The following is a 25,098-nucleotide window of genomic DNA, read 5'->3' on the forward strand; positions in this document are numbered from 1 at the left end:
AAAACTTTTAATTATTATTATTTATTCAAAATTATTGAAATTATTTGTGCAATTTACTGTTTACGCTGTACATTGTTGTTCATATTTGATATAATCTATTTATTCTCAACATTATTATTATTATTTATTATTATCTATCAATCTATCTATCCATCCATCCATCCACCGCTTTTCCTCACGAGGGTCGCGGGGATGCTGGAGCCTATCCCAGCTGTCTTGGGGTGAGAGGCAAGGTACACCCTGGATTGGTCACCAGCCAATCACAGGGCACATATAGACAAACAACCATTCACACTCACATTCATACCTATGGACAATTTGGAGTCGCCAATTAACCTAGCATGTTTTTGGAATGTGGGAGGAAACCGGAGTACCCGGAGAAAACCCACGCATGCACGGGGAGAACATGCAAACTCCACACAGAGATGTATGGACAACATGAGACACACTAATATAGAGATATAATGGTAATAGCTTATATCGGGCTCTACACGTGCAGCTGTATGTATTATGCTTTACAAAGATGCAGCTAACGTAAGTTCCAAATGAAGCCAGAAAATACTATCAAACATAAAAGTGAGAGAAAACAGAGCGATAATGTTTGAGTCTCTGTTTGACTCTCGTGGACCTGATGGAATAGCTGCAAGGTTGACGAGAATTGACAAGAATTGTTAAAATGTGGCCGGGCGTCAGCATGTGGACTGCAGATCAAGGTGAGTCCTCTCTCAGCTCTTTGTAGAGTATAAAAAGCAGTGTGATACACACACTTTTTATTAAGGTTTTCATTTTCTTCAGACATGCTTTAGCGGTCTGTATGCAGTGCTACGTTCAATGCAAATGCACAAACTGAAAAGCATGGGCTGCTGTTGAACCAAAAATGAAGATGAATGCTGCATATGTCTTTGACAACGTGTCCTCCTTTGAAAACAGCAATGTGGAGTAATTTACCATAAAATAATTTAAAAACATTTTGATGTTAAACTGGAGGAAAAATAATGTATGCTGTCATTGCCCTGGAAAACCTGGATCACCTACTTTAGTGGTATAAATATAGTTGGATCAGATAAAACACCTCTCATTGGTGTTAACGTTCTTCTTCATAGATTTAAGAATTTGTAACATACATTTTAGAATTTGTAACATTCATTGCAAAATGTTCTATACCTTTTCTCATTTGGACCATTGGTGATCTGGATCCTATCTGAGCTGACTTTGGGGCAGAGGTCAGGGTACACACTGGAGTTGTCACCAGCCAATAACAGGACACATATCGACTTAATAATAATACAATAATACAGAACAGGACCTTTATTTGTCACTTATTTGTCACAGACGTGCAAGCAAAATACATGTACAACATACTCTAATAATAATAATAATAATAATAATACATTTTATTTGTATAGCGCTTTTCAAAATACTCAAAGACACTTTGAGTATGAGTTTGAGTATTGAGTATTGAGTTTGGAGTTTAATAAAAACAAGTAAACAGAATAAAAGATACATTAAAATACAACATTAATTCGTTTATACACAGTTAAAACATGAGTAAAAGCGGGCGGTGCACAGCAGTCAGGTATAAAAAGTTTTAAAAACAGATTTAAAGAGGTGGGTTTTTAGTTGTTTTTTGGAACTGGGAAAGTCAAGAGTTCCAGAGGGGGGAAGGATGGAGAAGTCTCCCCAGGTTTGGAGCTTGGTCTTACAGGGGAGTGCCAGGAGGACTCTACAGTAAGACGGGGGGGCTAGACAGGACAGGATGATTGGGCGATGGAGGAGGGAGGATGAAAGGGCAACAACAAGAGGAAAAAGGAGGGAAAAAAGACAATTTTAAACAAAGCTTCTATACAGTTGAGGACAGTTAAAAAACACCTCAGCATACATTTGCACAAGTAACCACATTTTTACACAACATTAACACAAGACTAGCACCCAGGAAGGGGAAAGTAAATGGTGGTGGCACTGGATGAGGGAAGGGATGTGTGTGTGCGAATGCCCATATGAGTGTCTTTGGATGCATGAATGCGTAGCCCTTAAGAGTGTCATTGCGATAACACAGCAGTTGCCGTGGAGATGTCCGTGAGCCAACCCAGACAGGGACAACAAAGCTCCTTTTGGGAGAAGTTGTTGTAACAACACGACCTTGGTTAGCCATAGAGGGGTAGGCCGAAATACAGATTAAGTAGATTATTTGTGTTAAACAGAAGTACATGGGAAAAAAAATTGGTATTCATGGGGAGAACATGCAAAATCGGATCATTAAGTTTGCTAACTAGTTGTCCATCATACATTTTTTAACATTTATCTACAGCAGGGGTCTTAAACTCAATTTACTTGGGGGCCACTGGAGCTCGGGTCTTGGTGAGACTGGGCCGCATCAGGTTTTCCAAAAAAAACTTTATTAAAAACTAAAAAAATTTAAAACTTGGCTTTGGTTCCAATTTTCTACAAGAAATGCTCTGATAAAACATTCCACTGTGTCTTACTTTTTATTTTTCTACACAAAATAAGATGAAAAATAAATAAACAAATCAAGAATAAAGAAAATCAATCAATCAGTAATAAATAAATAAATATAATAATAATAATAAAACGACAAATAATAAAAACTTAAGAAACCACATATAGTTGGCGGGTAGACAAATTATTTTTTTCAGATTAAAATGAACAAAGCATTATTAGAGCCCTGTAGACATGACAAAACACGACTATAGTCACATTTATACTCTTTTTATTTACAACATATTGCGCAACTGCAGGGTCTTGAGACACATGCTAACTCGCAAACTAGACAGCTAGCGACCTAAACGGTAGCCTTCAAGTTATTTCCTTTGAACTTAAATAGCCAAAAACTTACCACTTCCACACGGATAGGGAGGATAGCTATTAACAGTTATTTAACCTTTAACATGAACATTAATCAAACGTAATAATTTTTTCTGGGTACATGATACCATACAGCATCCATATCAAACATTAAACTTTCATATCAAGGCGGGGTCCTCAAACTAGTGTCCTGCGGGTCACGCATGGCCCGCGGGCCATGTGTTTGAGACCCCTGATCTACATGTTTTCTGGCTTTTGTGTGTTCCACGTGTTTTCGGTTCATGACTGTCCGTTTACTTTGACATGTAGGTTCTTCCTGCCTTTCCCTCTCCATCCCATTACCGGCGCCCTTGTCTGTGTCTGCTTTAACCTTGGCCAGTGGGCTGGAGGACTGGGAGAGTAATTCTAACCTTAAAAACCTGCTGATTAAAGCTAGTTTGGTGGAATTCAATTCTACTTAATGCCTTTGGCCGTGTGCCCAGGTGACGAGCATCAGCATCCACAGACACTGTGTCTTTAGTTAGGCAGACGGACGTGCATCGGCATGTCCATGAGTGTGGCCTGGCGCATGGCAAAGTAGCGCTAAAAGGCGCATGACTTTTTTTCTCCGTGTACCTCCGATAACATCTGCATATCTGAGTATTTAGGGTTTGAGTCTGGGCTTGCAGCACGGTGTGTAGTCAGATGTTTCTCTCCACAACTGCATCATCCTTGTTATTGTTTCCACTTGAACTTGATGTATAGCTGTGTTTACTCGCCCAGCATGGCTAATTAATTTTCCTCTTCAGGGACTGTTTATCAAGAGTTTGTTTATTTTACAATGAGTATGCTATTTTTAGAGACGGTCAATTCCATTATACATGCATTTTTTTTTTATTTCCAGAGAAGGATTTGCTTGTTTTGCCTTGATGAGGAATTTTGATTTGTTTTTAATTTTTCCCTCTCCACCTTACATACACAGCCTGCCAAATAATTTTGTAGTGTGCTGAGCTTTTGATGATTAAGAGACTGTAGTTTGTCCAGGAGATAAATCTAAACCTCTTTTTGATTTATTTCTATATGTATAATGTCTCATCAAGAGTGGCTTACATATCCCAATTCACTGAAGAGTTATATAGTCAACAAGGAAGAATCATTATAGACAAAACAAAGCAAGCCTGTATGATACATTATGGACATTCCGGGGATAGTGCCACCCACTAGCGTCTCTTCAGTTGATATAATTCTTTCTTAATGCTTTGGAGAGCAGTATGGCTGACTATGAAGCCAGCAGTTGAGATACGGAGCTCTCCAATTTCACTTGAAAATGAGCTCATCCCACAATTGGAAGTGGCACTTTTGAGTCGTAACTTATTTAATCACATCTGTATAGAGCTAGGAATCGTTGCTTGATCAATAGTCATCATGGATGCTGTCAGTGCTTCGGGTAGCTTGAATCTTGCATGGTCCATGAATCCCTTACCAAGTATGGATTTGGCCTTGCCTCTACAGAGGGAGTTTGGTGGTCCTGCATGAGATTTGTTTGCACTGCTGTGCCCCAGGCTGGATATCCTGCCCCAGGCTGCCATGTTAGCAGACATATGCAAACATGCACATATGGACACACACACAAAATGATAGATTACCTCTAATGAAGCAATGGATGTCCATGTGTAACTGCAGGCATGCAATAGTGAAAATCAATTGATGGAGCAAGAGGGAGAACGCGGCCATCGAAAAGTGTCTCATAGCAACCATGCATGAGTTTGTTGTGATGGCAATGGGGCATTGACATTGGAAATGTGTTTTTTTTTTAATCAAGATGAAAGCATATCCTATAAAAAAAAGGCCAATCTTGTTGTCTTTCACCAGCTTTTATCTTTGCATTTGCTAGTAGATTGATATTTCTGGTGCCACGGGTGAAGTTTTACATGCGATCGTTTGGTTGTGATGATAATGGTTGAAGTCAAAGTCGAAATGTGTCTTTTTGAATATTTCCCCTTACCCAGTTGGACACAAGCAGTCCAACAGAGCAATAAATGTGAGTCAGACTGTACAATGTTTGCATCACAGCAGGAAAACAGCAAATTACCAGCACACTGTAAATAAGGTGCCACACACTGATTAAGACCCATCATTATTTTATAATGAAAAAATTTCCCATCTTGCTCAGCCTTAAAGGGGAACTGCACTTTTTTGTGCAATCCTTATATGAAACATGAACACATATTTATTTCCCTGTTCTATGCATTATAATGCAAGAAGTCAAGTTAATATGAGCTAGCTAACAATGCATGTCATTTGGGACACACCTATTTTTTTTTTTAGGCCACACAGCTAGGAGACCCGGGTTCGATCCCCCGCTCTGGGATCTCTGTGTGAAGTTTGCATGTTCCTCCCACTTTCCAAAAACATGCTAGGACTCCAAATTGTCCATAGGTATGAATGTGAGTGTGAATGGTTGTTTGCCTATATGTGCCCTGTGATTGGCTGGAGACCAGTCCAGGGTGGACTGTGAGTGAGGATAAGCAGTATAGAAAATGGATGGATGGACTGTTTTGAACTTACCAGCTCAACATGGAGCACTCGTCTTGTGCTGGAAGATACAGCTATTCCAGTCAGCATTCCAATGGGAGTGGATATTGTAAATAACTGTTGTGTATGTTTCACTATAGCCTGACCTGCCTAGTACACAGCAACATTATTCTCTGCATGTGTGGAGGGGGTGTCTTACCCTGATGACGGAAGTAGCGTTAGCGCCAATCAATGGGCTCTGTGAAATCAATGCGCCGATGAAAGACATTGCGGTAATGGTAAGGTTAATCAAAATACGGCATGATAAGATGTTGGTAGAGATTTTTTGTAGAAGTAGGTGTGTCCCAATGACATGTCTTGTTAGTTAGCTCATATTAACTACTTTTCTGGCATTATAATGCACAGAAAAGGGAAATAAATATGTGTTCATGTTTCACATATGGATTGTAAATGATGGGCAAAATTCCCCCAAAAAAGTTCAGTTCCCCTTTAAGATAACCGCCTCTGTTTATCTGCTTTGGGGAATGCAAACTTTGCATTTGGCAACCACGTCGGTGCACATGTCACATCACCTGCCAGCCATGATGGATGGATAGCAGCGAGGTGTTGCCATGGCAACAGACAGGCCAGGGTCAGCTGATGGCGCCAAAGGGGAGGACAGGTAACCGTTGGCGGCCGTTCCTCTAAGAAGGCTTTATTAAGGCCAAACAGTTTATCACCGAGCTGTCGCGTCCGCTTGCCCCGCGTGAACCGGGATCCGGCTTGATTCTGACTGGCTTGAACATCCTGACAAGTGGGTGGATTCCAGGACGCATCGGGGTAAAGAACCCTCATGTTGGAGCACGCTTTGATTTCTTGTTGGAGTGACAATTCCAAATGAGTTGACTTTGGAGGATGCTTGTCGTTTTTTTTTCCCGCTGTCTACGGTGACGGCACATTACTACATTACGCACAAGCAATTTCTTGTGTAGCGCTTCTCACTTGTCATTTACAGCACCTCGACAACATTACATATGCATGTGTACCTATGTATTTGTTTTGATATGTGCAAATGCCCTTTAAATTTTACACAGCAATACATTTTACATGATGCGCGTATGTGTGTGTGTGTGTGTGTTTACGGGTTTTATGCATGTCTATGTAATTATGGTTTAATTGCTTGCTGTGATTTGCTGTCAGCTGTCACAGCCCAAAGACAGCAAACAATTGTTCTGCTGCCATCATGTTGGCACACAGAGGCCGGGCATGCAGAGAGGAGCTACACCAGTAACTGATATATATCTTGAATTACAGATAAGCTCTCGAGTTTGATGAGGTTTTTTTTGTGTGTGTAGGCGTGCTCCTGCTCCCCCCCAAAAAAAGTGTCCTGGTGTATTGTGATTGTCTGTTGAGCTTCACATAAGGGTGTGTGCGCGCATGAGCACAGGAGCATGTCTGCACTCTGAACGTGGGTGTCATTTTGTCAGAACTCATTGCCAAATTCTGCCTGCGTGTGTGGGTTGGTAAGAGTGTGTTGGGAGGCTAAGGGTGAGCGAGCTTATGTGTGCATGCATTGTGTCTGATAGTATATTGTCACTGGCAGGTGCAACAGTTGTGTTATGTTTTAAACTGCTATTTTTGCCGTCATGCTATTTGATGTGGTTAAAAAAAAAAAAATTGAGCAAAACTGACGGAGAGGAGAGCAGCCTAGGGGCTAATTTATTCACTCCCCAGCCCAGCCACAGACTACTCATTGCACCGGCCTCCGTCAATTGTGAAGTGCATGCCACGGCCTCATCCAACTACATACAGCATCTCTCAGCAGGCGCAGTGCTGTAGGCAAGAACAGTATAAGCTATGATACAGCAACAAACTCTTCACTATCCGCATTTTACACAACGGCAAGTTTATTTTTGTTGTTGTTTGTTCAAAATACATTGTTTCAACCAGGAAGGAGCTTCTTATGTGGACAGCAAATGTATGTATTATTAATCATTGGAAAAGTCAGTAGAAGACAGCAGATATTACCGCCTATAGGCCACAGGTTTTCAGTACATTACAAAAGTAAAATAGTTTTTGTACAACTTCCCTTCACTTTTGTTTGAAAGCAAAATGTGTGACAGGAGTGACAGTGGTCTCTGTATCTCATGCAGGTATTGCAACATATCATCCTGAAATTCTTATGAAACTATTGAATACTTTGCATCACAAAAAAATCTCTAGCCTACCAGAAGCTTGTGCTCTAATACTTGCAAAACTTCACAGCACGGCACACGCAGGCAAGATGATAGCAGATGTAATTGTGTGAAGTAATTTGACATTACAGTAGGTAGCTACACTGTGGGAGTAGGAGGACATGTCTGCTCGTTGCCAGCGTGCAATAATGGATAGCAGCACTATAAGAGTGGGAGGAGACTCGCATCCTATTTTGGACAGCTTTAATGGATGAAAGTAGAGCAAAAAAGTAAGAGCAAGGGGAATTCTGCATGACACACAGTTTGGCACTTACTTGAAATCAATTCCGAAATGGATATAAAGAAACAAGGAGTGTCCATGTATGTATGATGGTAATGTTTATACGCTCCTTATGCACAAGCTTTGTAGCTGTAGTGCTACTCTAATTAATCTAATTAATCAGTACCCTGCTGTGCTTTTTAGTTTAGTTTAGTTTGGTTTCTCAGACAGACTCGGAGGTGTCTATCACATGATCCTGTTACATCCTCATCTCTTAGCACACCATCCAACTCGTAGCTTTTACCTCCTACCAGTCCTTATCCACAGTTTGCCAGAGAAACCTGCCTGCACTTATGGAGCATCTACTGCTGCTTAATGAGGTTTAGTATCAGTGCGGTGTCAGTACCAGGTGTGCAGTGTACATCACATGCTCCGATACCGGATTTAATGTGAGCTTATTGCCTCATATGAATCAAACTCCATTGAACCAATCTGGCATGTCATTTTCGGGGTCAGATGGCGTTGGGAAGTGATTCTAAAGTAGTGGGGTTCACCCGATGAGGCAGGAGGGAGGTCTTCATGCAAAAAAGTATCTGAACCTTTTGGAATTTATCACATTTCTGCATAAAATCACCATCAAATGTGATCTGATCTTTGTCAAAATCACACAGATGAAAAAAAACAGTGTCTGCTTTAACTAAAACCAAAAACTGGGTGGTTTTAGTTAAAGCAGACACTGTTTTTTCACATTTGATGGTGATTTTATGTACAAATGTGAGAAATTCCAAAACCAAAAACTGGGTGGTTTTAGTTAAAGCAGACACTGTTTTTTTCATCTGTTTGATTTTGACAAAGATCAAATCACATTTGATGGTGATTTTATGCAGAAATGTGAGAAATTCCAAAAGGTTCAGATACTTTTTTCATACCACTGTATGCTATTCATGATTGAATGACACAAGCCTCAACCAAGGTGGCAGCAGTACTGAAACTAAACAACAAGATGTCTGTTAGAGAAGTACACAGGAACACGGATATGCTGAACTGACGGAGAATGAGCAATGGAGAGGTTTCTGACAGACATGAAAAAAAAAAATCAAAGGAGTCGTCAAAGACTAGGAATAAAAAAAAAGTGATGATAACTGGAATAAAAAGAGCAGAAAATATAACAAAGCCGACATAGCCTTTGTGTTTACCAGGAAAGACCCGTGTGTGTGAATCACACAGACTGAGCAGTCTTTTTTCAATGATAACTTTTGTGTGGATAGGTTTGTCCAAGCCAGGGTACGTGTCAGTGAACACCACACAGGTAGTGAGGTTGATGTGCACGGTAAATTTGGAAGAAGACATTGGCATCATTGGTATATCCACTGGCATTAGCTTAATATCTTTCAAAGGACGTTCCAGCCAATACTTTGTCATTTGATTTAGAATTTGCAGTTAGTGTTAACGAACTGTGACTGTACCTCCAAGTTGTTGCTTTTATTACAGCCGACTAGCGTGAGGCTCACTTCTCCTCACGTTTGATTTGTGTCTATAAGAGCTAAGCCCCCACTTTTAAGAGCAATTCCTTCGCCCTTTCAAAATATTGTCCCTGCCTGCCTCTTGGGTGGTATTGGTTGGGTAAAATTGAATGTTTTAGATTCCTGTTTCTGCCATAAACAATATCATACAGACTAGCCATGCCTCTGGGTCACATGGGATCTAGGGCAGAGGGTCTTGCCTGAGAAAAATGGAGCCCGTCAGTGTTTGGAAAGAGGAAAACGGCTCTTTGCTCTGGTTTCTGGTTGCATTCACCTTTGTTGCCGGCTCGTGAAAAATGTCTCCTGGCCCCTCTGCCAAATACAGCAAGGTGTTATCAGGCCTGCCTAGCTCCCTCCACTGTAACGAGCCCCTCGGCGCGGTATTATCTGTTTACGATAAGGTTATTAATAACACTGTATTTTAGTATGTGCTTGGAGTGCCCTGCGGGGTGACGGACAGGGGCGCCGTATGGAGGGCCTTAATCATTCTGTCAGGGGCTTTCTCCAAACAGGACGGTATACAAGAACCCATTCATGTGGTGGGACAGGTGTTTGCGAGTTAACCTCATCCGGTTTCTTCCTCCAGGTCACAAAGAACAATAGCTTGACCACCTGCCTTCAGGTCCATATGGGTGTTAAGTGAGGAAACGAGAGCTAAGGGGTCAATGAGGGGCTAGTTAAAACCTTATCTCTGCTCGTCTTTCTGACTCCTGTCCTGTCTCACCTTCTTTCAGTGTCTGTACGGCTGCTACGTTCACTCGTCCATCATCCCCACCTTTCACCGTAGGTGCTACTGGCTGCTCCAGGTAAGAGCTCCTCTTTCGCTCTCCTACGTTTATTGAACATCTCCTATCTTTGAACCCGGACGAGTAGCACGGTATCAGTTTCCATTTAAGTGTTGCATTTTTCTTTGTCAGCTAGCAGGCACACATCAGCCTACTTTCCCCCTCCTCCACCACCTTACTCCCCAGCCTCCATTCACTTATCTTCCCAGTCATTCACTTCTCTGATGGCAATGCACATACAACGCCGTCCAGCGCAGGACGGTATCTCAGGCTGCTAAAAGCTCTGCCATCACCCTTGTCTAACAGCTGCAGTAAAATATGATGGAAGAGTTTCCCCGCATAGTACAGTGTGCTTACAAAGGGTCATCAAGTCTGCCGGCTTAGTGGCCCATCTCATCACTCTCGTTAGTCAGCCTGTGCGTCTGCTATCTGCACTACATTGTTTAGATATCTCTTTCAAGCACTTCAGTGTTGCATGCATTATTTGGATGAATGGGGTTGTTCCGTTGCCTCGAGTATAATTCCTGAAAGCAAAGTGTGAGTCACATCATCAACACCCCTTCCGCGCTCAACAAACCCGGAAAAGCAATCTATAAAGGTGTGAGTCAACCTTCAGAAAAGACAAAAACAAACCAGTCGGGGAAAGGCGTACAAACCTTTTTGTGATGTAGAACACTTTGCATCAGGGGAACCCTGGAGAGGAGCAGCAGTACCGGAACGCTGCATCACAATTTTTGTTTAGTTTAATCTTGTTAGATGCCGTGTTTACCCATTTGGAGACATAACCACATATTTAGTTTAACCGACAATTGACACGATGAGAAACATGAAAAATCTTATGATACCCCTACCTAACACCGTCTTCCTCACATTGGTTTTTACTCACAAGCCTCAAAGTGTCCCGCTAACACCCCCCCACCAGGACCACTACCCCCACATACAGAAGCTTCCAGACATTCGGCCCCTGAATGTGTCTCTCAAGTCCTCACTCTGTCACTTTTCCCAGCCTTCTCCAGTCTCTGAACTCTGTCTCCTCAACTCCTTGTGTACCATTTTCTGCATTTGTATGTGATTTGCAAGCAGTAGTCTGTCAACAGGCGGGCAGCAAGGAGACTGGAGCTCCCAAAGCGGTGAGATGGAAAGGTCACCAGTGAGTGAAAAATGCAAATATCTAACCATTCAGCGGCCACAGTCACATAGAGGCATGGATGAAAATATATTCCATTAACACAGCACAGTTGGGTAGGGAGCACAGAGGACAGAGGGGAATGTGTGCGAATGCGAGAGTGAAATGGACACAACTTTTAAAAGTATAAAAATAACTGAGAGGGGGGTCATTGATGTATAAGAATATAAACAGTGGAGCAGTGAGTAAATATGGATGGAACAGTGTGTACATGAGACTATTTTTTTCTGGAGTGACACACACAGTGACGTTAGTAAAAGGTGTTTCAGGGAGACGAGTCTTGGATGCTTGCCTCTTTATCCGCTCTTTATTAAGCGGGCTGGGTAAAGCTGCATGTGTAATGAGCCCAGGGACACAAGCGTGTGTAGAGCTGCAAGAGTGGCCTTCTCTCACTCCATTCATTTTATTTTGTTCTTTTCAACTCTCAATTTACTCAATTGCACCATACAGCTCCCACCACCACCTCAGCATTACACACTTAAGTCTAAAAATGTCTGCGTCAGCACCTCAAAAGAAGAATGTTGCAAAAATGTATTTATATTTTAAAGCTGTTTTTTGCCATGGGGTATATATACAATAAATAACACACTTCCATGTTGTGAATTAATTCATGTTTTGGCCTTTTTGCACACGGTCTGGTGCAATTATGGCAAAAATCATCACTGAAGTTGAAATTTGCTCTCATGTGGACCCGTATCTTACTTATTATGTGGAAATATGTGGTAATAACTATAAACTATATATATCTTCACTCGCTAAATGTACTGCAAAAAAGGTCAGTAAGGATAATTCATAATGCCGGAGAATGCCAGAGAACATACTAACTCCTTATTTCTAAAATCACAAATACTTAAACTTGCTGATATAGTTCATCTTCAAACAGCTAAAATAATGCATAAAGCTAAAAATAACCAATTACCTAAAAATGTCATCCAATACTTCTCTACAAGAGAGGAGAAATATGATCTCAGGGAAGAACTACATTTGAAACACTTATATGCTAGGACGACGTTATGCTAGCCATAGCATTTCAGTATGTGGAATCAAACTATGGAATGGATTGAGTAAGGAAATCAAACAATGCACAACGATGAGCCAATTCAAGAAACAATACAAGCAGTTGATGTTTGCTAAATACAAGGATGAAGAGTCTTGAACCAGTCATGATGTGCTATATATATCACTATATTGACACTTACTATGGTACCCATTATGTCATTGGATGGCCATATCACCTCGTACTTTGGTACAAGACAAAAAATGTAAAAATGTCAAAAAAAAAAACCTTAAACTGTATTATGGAAAGCAGGAAGTGAACAAATGTAACAGTTACTGATTGTAAAAGTACCAGAAGGAGGTGTAGGATTAAATAAGCTTTGCTTCTTCCTACTCCTTTTGTACATGTGGAACTGTGAACTGATTGTGTGATGCATTCAATTGTAATCTGATGCATGTTCAAATGAAATAAAACCATTACCATTACCATTACAACTGTGTGTATGTATCCTACAATTTAGTGGAAAAGTATACACAAAAAAACACATAATTTTGTTAGTAAGCAAGGTTCATTCATTCATTCATTTTCTACCGCTTATCCTGACGAGGGTCAAGGGTATGCTGGAGCCTATCCCGGCTGTCTTTGGGCAAGAGGCGGGGTACACCCTGGACTGGTGGCCAGCCAATCACAGATAGCACATATAGACAAACAACCATTCACACTCACATTCATATCTATGTATGAGTCGCCAATTAACCTAGCATGTTTTTGGAATGTGGGAGGAAACCAGAGTGTAATATTTCATGTGATTCATAAATATAAAATTTGAGTTTTCTTAAGTATTCTTAAAGATTCAACTGTGTCTACAGTATACCACAGTGCAAGCCAACGTACTGACTCGTACTTGCCCCGATGAAGGCATATCTGTATGAGTTGTGATGACACTCAAGCAAGCCCCCATTGACACAAGAATCCCAGGCAGTGACACTGATTGATTCCTTTGCCTCATGTCCCCCTCTTTTGTTTAGAGCTAATCGAATGTAATTCTACGTTTGCACCTCTCCATCAAATCAGACAGAAGCGTTTGCGTTAGCTGGCGGGGGCACAGAGGTGCGGATAATTATGATATTAATACGGTGGGGGTCTGAGGGGAAACTTCATTTGTCCTGCTGCCTGCCTCCGACACAGAGAGGGGTCAATAGCTTCTCCTGCCTTTCCCACTTTCGAGAAGAGAGAGGGATGTGATAATGAAATGACTTCCAAGGCAGGAGGCAGCACCGACGACCTTGTTTCTTCCTGGCTATCTCTTCCTCCCGCGTACCTTTCTCAGCTCAGGCCACAGTGCTCCCGTCTCTCATGAATATATTATTAATATCTATATTCACAGCAGTTCCATTTTTCTTATGACATTATTCCCTGTGACTATAATGACTTTGGAACCACTTGAATCAGTGTTATGTTGAAAAATTAGTCATCACTGTTGTCCCTGTGATCATTTCGGCACTATTAGATGGTATTCAGTCATTTTAATTTATGTATTACACAAAGGTTACTTAATTTGAAAAGGCAGAGAGATAACTGATGGAGGCTTCCCAATGGCGCTACCCATGGTGCTGAAGTTCTATTCTTTTTCCCTTATGCCATGACTTTATTTTTTTAAATTATTGTTTCACCTGGCAGGCGGCACGTCGGTCGGTTCAATTCCTCCCTCGGCTATCTCTGTGTGGAGTTTGCATGTTCTCCGGGTACTCCGGTTTCCTCCCACATTCCAAAAACATGCTAGGTTAATTGGCGACTCCAAATTGTCCATAGGTATGAATGTGAGTGTGAATGGTTGTTTGACTATATGTGCCCTGTGATTGGCTGGTGACCAGTCCGGGGTGTACCCTGCCTCTCGCCCCAAGACAGCTGGGATAGGCTCCAGCACCCCCGTGACCCTCATGAGGAAAAAGCGGTAGAAAATGAATGAATGAATGTTTCACCTAGCCTGTGATTGGCTGATGACCAGTCCGGGGTGTACCCCGCCTCTCGCCCCAAGACAGCTGGGATAGGCTCCAGCACCCCCGCGACCCTCGTGAGGAAAAAGCGGTAGAAAATGAATGAATGAATGTTTCACCTAGCCTGTGATTGGCTGACGACTAGTCCAGGGTGTACACCGCCTGTTGCCCGAAGACAGCTGGGATAGGCTCCAGCATGCCTGTGATCCTCGTGTGGATAAATGGTAGAAAATGGATGGATGGACTCATTTTGGTACCACAGTCAGATTGTAGGCCTGCCTCACTCTGTGTTAAGATAATCAAATGAGAAATGTTTTATTGTGAGGTTTATGTACAAGTAGGAAATTGCAGCGCCGCTCCCATTGAAGACATCCTTGCAGACATAAGACAGGCAGATATATTCTTTATATGTACGGGAATTCTGTATTCCTTCAGCTCAGTTTAGCTGCCGCTGCGCTGAGCATTGGGAGACAGGTGCCGGACCGACTCAGATGATGTGTGATGACAAAGCAAGGATGTCAGCTCCAGGTTATTCACATCAGATACATCCAAACTATGCAAGGCTACATAATGAATATTTCATAGAGATAAATCATGGATGAGCCCCGGGACCCGTTGAGTTGATTTCACTGAGAGGGCTGAGCGGTAGGAAAACCTGGCAAGGTGTTGACTGGCTGTCTGCAACCTCGGGGCAAATGAGCACTAGAAATATAATTGCCTTTAGTGATGCAGGCTGTTGTTTGTATCAGATGGAAATGCACTTCAACAAAGAATGCGATCTGATCTACAGTATATCAATTTTATGATAGCTCCTGACAGTGCTGTTCTGTCCAGGATTGTCAGGGGAATGAGTGCAGTACTCTGTTACAGTACAAAATGTGAATATACAAAAAGTTTTGGGATGCCAAGTGTAGCGAGCCCCTTGGAGTCCTGTATGTTTGTGGGATAATTTTGTCCATTCATCTAAAAAATGAAGGTAGAAGGCAGGGCCACTGCAGTCAAGTCCTTCCATGCCAAACTCATCAAATCATGCCTCCATGTAGCTTTGCACTGGACTAACGCCGGCCTTCTCTAAACTATCACTACACATTTAGAAACACATTGTAGAACTGTCCAAAATGTCTTGTAAACAAAGGTGGATGAGTGGTTAGCATGTAGGCCACACGGTCAAAAGATCGGGAAAACCTGGGTTCGATTCTCTATGTGGAGTTTGCATATTCTCCGACTCAGAGCTAATCGCAGATTCTAAATTGTCCATAGGTATGAATGTGAGTGTGAATGTGCCCTGCGATTGACTGGCAACCAGTCCAACCAGTAGGTTGCAGCATACCCCCAGTGACCCTAATGAGGATAAGCGACATGGAAAATGGATGGATGGGTTGTCCTCTTGGGCATCTCTGTGTGGAGTTTGCATGTTCTCCAGGTACTCTGTTTTTTCCCACATGTTAGGATGCATGTTAGGTTAATTAAGGTTAATTGGCGACTTGCGACCAGTCCAGGGTGTACCATGCCTCCCGCCCAAAGACAGCTGGGATAGGCTCCAGCATATGGATGAATGGATGGATGGATGGATGGATGGATGGATGGATGGATGGGTGGGTTAAAACGAGGGGGATCGATATTACAAACCTCTATTAAGTTCTTTAACACTTACGTAGATGCATAAGTTGTTGTTTTCTTGAAATATCTTTGTAATGAAAAATTTTTATTATTTCATATTCCAGGTATTCCTCAAAAATCATATTTTTACATTTTTAACTTACCTTTTAGACATTTTAAGAAATTTTTGTTTTTGTGTTACTACCCCAACCTTCCATAAGTGGGTCAAAAATGACCCGATCAGATTGTTTTCTTGAAATATCTTCGTAATGAAAAATTGTTATCATTTCATATTCCAGGTATTCCTCAAAAAACATGTTTTTAATATCATACCATTCACATTTTTAACTTATCTTTTATACATTTTAAGAAATTTTTGTTTTTGTGTTACTGCCCCAACTTTCCATAAGTACGTCAAAAATGACCCGGTCAGGTTGTTTTCTTGAAATATCTTCTTAATGGAAAAATTGTTATCATTTCATATTCCAGCTATTCCTCAAAAAACATGTTTTTGATATCATACCATTCACATTTTTAATTTACCTTTTATACATTTTAAGACATTTTTGTTTTTGTGTTACTACCCCAACCTTCCATAAGTGGGTCAAAAATGACACGATCAGGTTGTTTTCTTGAAATATCTTCGTAATGAAAACTTATCATTTCATATTCCAGGTATTCCTCAAAAATCATATTTTTGATATCATGCTATTCACATTTTTAACTTACCTTCATGCAACACACAATGGATCCTCACATTTTCTATTGTTGTATGGGGTTATTTTCTTTTTCAAAGATGGAAAAAAGTGAACAATTAAGATGTTTCTAACATGAAATCATTCCTAAATATAATACTAAATATCATTCAAGTAATTATTCCTAACCAAAATAGCAAAATTGGCATAAAAACGCATTGATTCTAGTATGGGTCATTTTTGACCCACTTATGGAAGAGTGTAGGGTCCAGTCACTCGTGCATCCAAGGGTTAAGATGTGTTTGCCAAGATGTCTTGCATAGTGTGTGCAACTATGTAATCTCTTGGACGTTAATAAAGTACTGTATCTCTCCCTGTATGGATGCCGTGGGCTATGTGCTGCTTTCTCCTCATCCTTCTACGCTAATGAAGGAGGAGAACATCTGCTACATGGCTAGACCTGTCCTATCTATTATTTGAGCATGAACTAATACAGCCTGCTCGGATGAATGGCTTCTAAAGTCTTCTAAGGCAACCTGAACAGTCCAGTTGCGATGGATTCAGTGGCCTGAGAATCTGTTTCCGGAGCATGTTGGAACATTCGCCATGTCTCTGTTGCCCCCCCCCCCCCCCCCCCCCCCAACCTTCATCTACCTGTATTAACTTGCGTGCAACCACAGAAACACTGCATCTGATTTGAATCCTCTTTGGTTCTCATTTATATTCAAACGTGTCCTCCAACCTGATGTGGCTTTTTCTTCTTGCGAGCTGAGCACTTTGCCCAAAAAAAGCAACACTGAGGCTCCTGACCTCCAAACAAATTGAAGGTTACTCCGGTACGTAATTCATAGCCCGCGTTGGAGTCCTTTTACTAAAAACAATGAGCGTGTGAGAAGTTGAGTTAAACCCTCGAGTCACACAGATCCTCGTCTCCTCCTGGCAGACTCATGTTGTGTTCCTCAATGCCTGCGACCTTTTCTCCATTTTCGTCGGCGAGCCCACCAGCACGGCCAATTACCACAAATCCCCTGCCACATTTGTCTTGCCATTTTCGCTTTGCGGCCAAAGAGGCGTGCGTGGCCCTAGACTCCCCTCTCTCAAACCAGCATGAGCCTAGATGGAGAAACAGAGGCCCACAACAGGTACGGGCTTCTTAAATAATTCAGTTATCCTGAAAGGTTAAGGCTTGACCAGCAAGGCGAATTGACATTCATCTTGCTCCACAATCATGCAGCCTATTTTCGGAGGGAGCCATTGACTTGTTTACATTCCGTACCTTCCAAGACTCTTATTGACACTGATATTTTACATGTTAGTCGAAAACCCCTGCTGTTATTTTAGTGGGCTACACAGAACAGCAAATAGTTAATCCCACTGATACTGAAAGCTCTTGCTGTGTAAACATTACCACCAAGCGATAGAGTTCAGCTCAGTACATTTTGTAACAATAAACACTGATCAGTATTGGGTTCCCATCACCCGGTGTGTAATCAGGATAATGAAAAACAATTAATTCAACAAAGTGGTATTCAGTCCCAAGAAACAAGAAAGCTTTGTTTGAGAAAATGTGCATGTACAGTATGTTTGTACTTATGTATGTAAATATGTGTTCATGGCCAGTCTCTGCGGAAGCTTGATTAGGCGTGGTCATGTGACACGACTCACTTCAATTATCTGTTTGAAAGATGTTTTTTGCATATTGGTCACACTTAAATGCCTCAGATCATCAACTAATTTAAACGTTAGTCAACACAACACAAAATGCATTTTTTTTAATGAAACTTTATCATTAAAGGAGAAAAAAACAAACCTACACAGCCCTGTGTGGAAAAGTGACTGCCCCCTAAACTAATCAGGACTATCCCACTCCAAAGTTCTTCAGCTATTCAAAGGTGGACTTGCTGGTGTTTGTTACACGATCAGACGACCGGACATTCTACTTCAGGATATTTTGATAGAGAGCAGAGTTCATGGTTCATTTTGTCACAGGTCCTGAAGCAGCAAAACAGCTGCAGACCGTCACACTACCACCATCATATTTTACTATTGATATGGTGTTCTTTTTCTGAAATGCATTACTTTTACACCAGATGTAATGGGACACTCACCTTCCAAAATGTTCAACTTTTGACTTGTCAGATGACAGAGTATTTCCCAAAAGGTATTTTGTGTCAAAATTGAGACAAGCATTAATGTCATGTTTGTTCAGCAGTGGTTTTTGTCTTGGAACTCTGCCATGCAGGCCATTTGTGCCCAGCGTCTTTCTTATGGTGGAGTCATGAACACTGACTTTGACTGAGGCAAGTGACGTCTGCGGTTCTTTGAATGTTGTTGTGGGGTCTTTTGTGACCTTTTGAGGAGTTGTCACTGCACTTTGGTTGGCTGGCTAATCTTGGGTAGGTTCGACACTTTTCCATTTTTGACTGATTTGTGGATAATGGCTCTCACTATGGTTCGCTGGAGTCCCAAACTTTTACAAATGACTTTATAACCCTTTTCACACTGATGGAGCTCAATTAAGCTCATTTAATGTTTGTTTCCCATTAATTATTATTTGATATTTCAGAAAAATATTTTTGTCGCTGCATAGGCAACATGCAGTGGATTCTGCAATTGATCACAACTGGACTGTTGAAGTTCTCTTAGAAGATGTTTCACCTCTCATCCCAGCTGGCTTCAGGAGCTCATGCTCAATGACTAGCTGGGCCGACTTTTGTCAGACTAGAGGCAAAATGTTCCCTTATGACAACCTGAACAGTCCATTTGTGTTCAATTCCTTGCCTCGAGAATACTATGACCTGCATAAATGAGAATATTCACAGGTATTTAATGAATTCCTCCAGCTGCCAACGTTTAGGTACTACCACCATTACATCTCTCTTGCTGCTTTGAGTAGGCCAACTTAAGACGCGCAGTAGTTATGTTTGTTGTCACTTAATGATAGCAATTGGCCAAAGTTTAGCTACTAAAATTAGGTTATAGCTGTCGTAACAACAACATTACTGCAAATTGTGCCACACAAAAATGTAATATTTCTGCAGTTTAATTTATAATTGTGAATAATATAGACATGTTTTTGTACAATCAGGTCTTTAAAACCACTATTGGTAATGCACGCTATGTGGTCATGGTGTTCTATATATTTTTGTTTTAAAAAGTGTCATTTGGAGCATTCGGTGTCAGTAACCTTTGACCTCAAAAGTGGTTATCCATCAATCAAATGCAGGGCCAGATATGTAATAGTATGATAAGGTGACATACAGAAGTTTAAGAAGTTTCACAGTGGTTTGAAATGGATGGTTATTTTGGTACCTTGGACAGCGACATTGTCTACCGCACTAATACTGCTTGGACGATACAGGGTTTACATCTATGAAGAACATTATAGCAAATTGTGATCCTGCTTTTAAATCACTGCCTGTGTTTTATTTGATGCTCTTTTATAAATCATGGCACCCCCCCAGGCCCCCACCCCCGCCATCTAATCAGAGACTGTGTGCAAAGTGTGACCAGCGCAGCCTGTTTGTGTACATTTCCTGCGTGTGTGCGTGTGTTCCAAAGCAGAGGAGATCAGTGCCTCCAAATTTGATATGTTTCCTGCACTGTTCCAATCTCTGCTGCCCCGCTCATGTCAAGCCACAGATTGCCCGTGTCACCATGTAGGCTCGGGCGTGATGACAGAAGCGTGCAAGCATCTCCCTGCTTCCCAGAGAACACTGGTCACAGCTAATGACCAGAAGTGTCCGATTTGTCCTGCCCTGATTACTCCTCTGAGCTCCAATTAGCTGTGGATGAGGGATGACAGTGTGGCACATGTCACATGGATGTGGCATGGAGGGAAAGATAAGACGGGGGGGTGGATAAGAGGGAGAAGACTAGAGATGAGTCTGGATGGAAGTTGCCACTCATTCACTTTACATTCAGTCTGATATCGATCTCAATTTGCTTTGAACCGCCAAGCTCTCCTAAACATACAAACCATCAGCTACCTCTGATTGCATTTTCTATAATTGGCAATTTTCATTGTTTCAATCTGAGGGTGTCATCTGGTCTTATTCCTCAGACGGGAAGGAATCAAGGTTCTGTTTGTGATAAAAAGATACAGAATTGGGCCAAATTGGGCAAGTCAATTGACTCAGGGATATTTAATTAAGAATATAACTAATGTCACTTGTTTCCCTGTCAGTAACATTGTGTTCATTTACAGTAGACATATATACTTATATATATATTTATATATCAAGCAATCAATCAATTTTGACTATGAAGCCCAATGTTTTATCACTTTATATACATGCTGTGATCATGTATGAACAAGCACATTGATGTTAACATATAAAACTTTCCTTATTTTGATGATTTAATACATTTCTGGAATGTCTTTCCTCCTTTCCATTGATTTCACAGACTCCATTGATCGGAACTAAAGCTACTTCCGTCAACAAGGTAAAACGCCCCGTCCCCTCAGGCAGAGAATAATGTTGCTGTGTGCTAGGCAGATCAGGCTATAGTGAAACACACACACACACACAAAACAGTTACTTACAATGTCTGCTCTCATTGGGATGCTGACTGGTGGAATAGCATCAATCGCATCTTTCAGCACAAGACGTGTGCTCACTGTAGATGTGGTAAATTCAAAATAATCCTCAGGTTAAAAAAAAAAACACTCTGAACAAATGAGCATCTTGCGGAGTCTTCATAGCGATGTTGTTGGGTCTAAGTTGAGAACTGGTATCATTCAGTCTGTCCTGTTGTTTTGTTGGTAGCTTGTGGAATCTCAAACTTGACCAACTATTCGACTTATTGTCCCAGCCTTCAGCAAGAAACGTGCGGGGCACAGTACCAGCACCATTAGGTAACATTACGAGGAAGTAGCTTCAGGCATTGCGATTGATGCTGAGACGTCACTCACAACGCCTATAGCAAGACGTTGTGATACTCCGACAGAAATATAGTACTCGGTGTTAGATGCTACAGTAAACCTCGGATATATCGGACTCGGATATATCGGAAATTTGCTCACAACGGACAGATAAAAAAGAACCAATTTTTCTGTAATGCATTTCCAATAAAAATTCATTGCATATATTGGATTTCGCCTATTTCGGACAAAATCTCCAGTCCCGTTCCAATGCATTTCCATTAAATTTCCCTCGCATATATCGGATGGCCGCATCGTGGCGCTCCGATTCGCCGAATCGTGACAGGCCGCTATACGACGTCATTTGCGCGTCCAGGTACATTGGAAACATAGTCAAGGAAGTGCCTTTTTATAACGGATAAAATCCGATTTACGCATATACCGGATATAAATCCGATATATGCATAAAACGGACATTTTCCGGTATACGCATATAACGGATTTCGCTTATATCGGACAAAACCAGTGGGAACAATTGAATCCGATATATCCGAGGTTTACTGTACAATAAAAAATATGTCTGGAGCTCGGTTAATATACAAGTCAGTTATGTAAACGTTTTTTTTTTGCTAGGGCTTAAGCATCAAAGTAGCTGTGTTACAATGATGTGTATTGTTATCTAGCTTATATTAATTGGTTTTTTTGCATTATAATGCACAGTAAAAGGAAAGGAATATGCGTTTCACATTAAAAAAAAAAGTCAACAAAAGTGCAATTTCCCTTTAATACAGTGCAACAATAGTCACAGTGTATGCTCACTGTTGGGAAACTAAAGACTTATTGATAATAATAATTGATAACCAGATACTGAATAATTGGAATTGATAACTGGAGGTTACGTGGGTTGTTGTTTCATTTTCTTCAGGGTTTGAGGAGTAGCCTTAAGCTACATATTAGCATACATCTTATTTTCCATTGATATCTACTGGAAAATGGACTTTCACCTGCGTCATGCTTTTCTACCTTTAAGGTATTGAACACGCTTTGACACTGTCACCACATTTACCTAGTCAGGACGCAGCATCAGAAATTGGCTGTTCAGTATCTTGCCCAAGGATACTTCGACATGATCATGGGAGAACGCAGCATCAAACCTTCAATGCCACCCCCCCACCCCAACTTGTCTTCCCTGTGCCTCAGTATCTCCAGGATTTCAGAGTGATTCCTCCATCGACTTTTTTTTCATCATTCTCGCTCAGCATAGGGCAATGGAAAAGTAACTACAAGGGCACCGAAAGCCTTCAGTGCCAAACCAGACATCTTTAGTCTTTTTTTCTTTTTTTTTTCATCTGCATAGATGTCATATTCGACACACACAGCCTTCAGTTTGTTAGCTTTGCTCTTTTGTCAGTCGCTCAGAACTTACCCAACACGAAGAAGACACAGAGATGGGAATTGTGAAAGCAGCAATGTGAATTGTGAAGAGCCCAATGTGGAATGCAAGGAGGAAAGGAAAGAATATGTGGGAGGGGCTTAAAGGGGATTAGCAGCAGAAGATGATATCATTGAGTAAAGATGAGTGGAAGCAAATTGAGTGGTGCAAATCATCAGATGTTAACGAGCTGCCTTGTAAATTACAGCAGCCAAGAGTATGCTTGGATCTGCGTAGACCTGTGTAGTGCATGGGAAGGATAACACTTGTCTGAGCGATATATTTACTATTTATCACATACTACAGTATTAATTGACCCTGTACCCTAGAAACCGCCCATGAATGATACGGGAAAAGGCCGAAATGATACTGTGTCAAAGCCCAGGGCAGTGATATTGATAAAATATAGAGTTTAACCATGTCCAGTATCAGGACCCCGTGGCTGTCCACTCAGAGCGCGCTGCTCTGGTATCGTGCCCGTGAAACAACCAATCAGAGAACAGCGCACGAGCGTGAACACACAGCGTTTGTTTTGCTGCCCAAACTTGATTAATGGAACTTTAATTGTCAGACATTGATAAGATAAGACTGTTGATAAAATATTATTGTTCAAATATTTTTGCAATTATTGTGTTTACACTGTTTAGATATAATACATGTAATAAACTGAAAATTTCCTGGAAAATAAAATGGTCTTTTGATTAAATAGTACGTGATAATAAGCTCATGATTAAATGGTATGTGATAATAAGATCATCACATGGTTTGTCTGGTATCAGGCCAGGTATCATGCCCCCAAGTGTCAGTATCTCTGATACTGGCACAGAGATGGGAATTGTGAAAGCAGCAAGGAATGATCCCAATGTGGAATGCAAGGAGGAACGGAAATAATATGTAGGAGGGGCCATGTGATAACCTAGAATTACTACAGTAAACCTCGGATATATCGGACTCGGATATATCGGAAATTCGCTCACAACGGACAGATAAAAAAGAACCAATTTTTCTGTAATGCATTTCCAATAAAAATTCATTGCATATATCGGATTTTTTTATAACGGATTTCGCCTATTTCGGACAAAATCTCCAGTCCCGTTCCAATGCATTTCCATTAAATTTCCCTCGTATATATCGGATGGCCGCATCGTGGCGCTCCGATTCGCCGAATCGTGACAGGCCGCTATACGACGTCATTTGCAGCGTTTGCAGCGTTGCCTGCGCGTCCAGGTACATTGGAAACATAGTCAAGGAAGTGCCTTTTTATAACGGATAAAATCCGATTTACGCATATACCGGATATAAATCCGATATATGCGTAAAACAGACATTTTCCGGTATACGCATATAACGGATTTCGCTTATATCGGACAAAACCAGTGGGAACAATTGAATCCGATATATCCGAGGTTTACTGTACTATATTTACAACTTAGTTGTCTGTTAGTCCAAATTCCAACATGGGTCTCTCATAGAAGCATCAGAATTATTTTCTTTGAAATAGTGGCAGTTGAGTTTATGCTCAACAGAATAAGAACACACAACAGGGGAAAGTACCAAAAAAAATTGAAAATGCATGGCTACTCTCATGGTCCCAGCAGAAAGTACAAACTAATATTTACCAAAGTAGCAAAGGGGAGTAATTAAACTTTATTAAAATTGTGATTTTTCAATGAAATGTTTCCACTTCTACCTTTTGCTGAGACAATCTGAAAGGGTCGAAGGACAAAATGCTCGTCGGGAGTGTAACCAGGTGGGCAGTGGGTGGGAATAATATATTTTCCTTAGCCAAGAACCCCAGCAGCAAGAGAATAGCTTTCATTGACAGCAGTCTAAATATTACATGACTTCCTGATGGCAGTGTGCTATCTGAGGCTCTGTCTGGCCTGGTATTAACCTGTCCGGATAAATCAGCCTCTTACACAACTTTTTTTTCCCCCACTGCCCAAAGTACTTCTCACTCCTCCCCCTTTTCCTCCTGTGATCCTTCTGCTTCACATAGTTTTTTTGTGTACACTGTACACCACATTGTGTGTGTGTGTGTGTGTGTGTGTGGAGTTACTCCATGCTCCTCTGCCAAGAGCCCTAACGTCATATGCAGCCTGGCAGGTGACAAATAGTCTTTTAATTGCTTGCACCAGAAAAATCATTAGTCTCGTCCCTTTCCTTGGTGGGACGAGGCAGGACGTGTGTGCAATAATAATAGCCTCAATCCCGTTTCCCGCTTCTCGCCTGCTATTTTTAGGCTATACA

The 25,098-nt window shown here is 41.3% G+C and overlaps 1 protein-coding gene across 10 annotated transcripts in view; it reads left to right on the plus strand.

Moving 5' to 3' along the window:
- Positions 1–25,098, plus strand: part of camta1a (calmodulin binding transcription activator 1a) — a 312,882-nt gene that overhangs the window by 239,985 nt on the left and 47,799 nt on the right. For all 10 annotated transcript variants that reach the window (XM_058052090.1, XM_058052091.1, XM_058052092.1 and 7 more), the window contains one exon: positions 10,028–10,099. In XM_058052090.1, coding sequence (XP_057908073.1) covers positions 10,028–10,099 — 72 coding nt within the window. The remainder of the gene's footprint in view (positions 1–10,027; positions 10,100–25,098) is intronic.

This window comes from Doryrhamphus excisus, chromosome 16 (assembly GCF_030265055.1).
Source record: "Doryrhamphus excisus isolate RoL2022-K1 chromosome 16, RoL_Dexc_1.0, whole genome shotgun sequence".
Lineage (NCBI taxonomy): Eukaryota > Metazoa > Chordata > Actinopteri > Syngnathiformes > Syngnathidae > Doryrhamphus > Doryrhamphus excisus.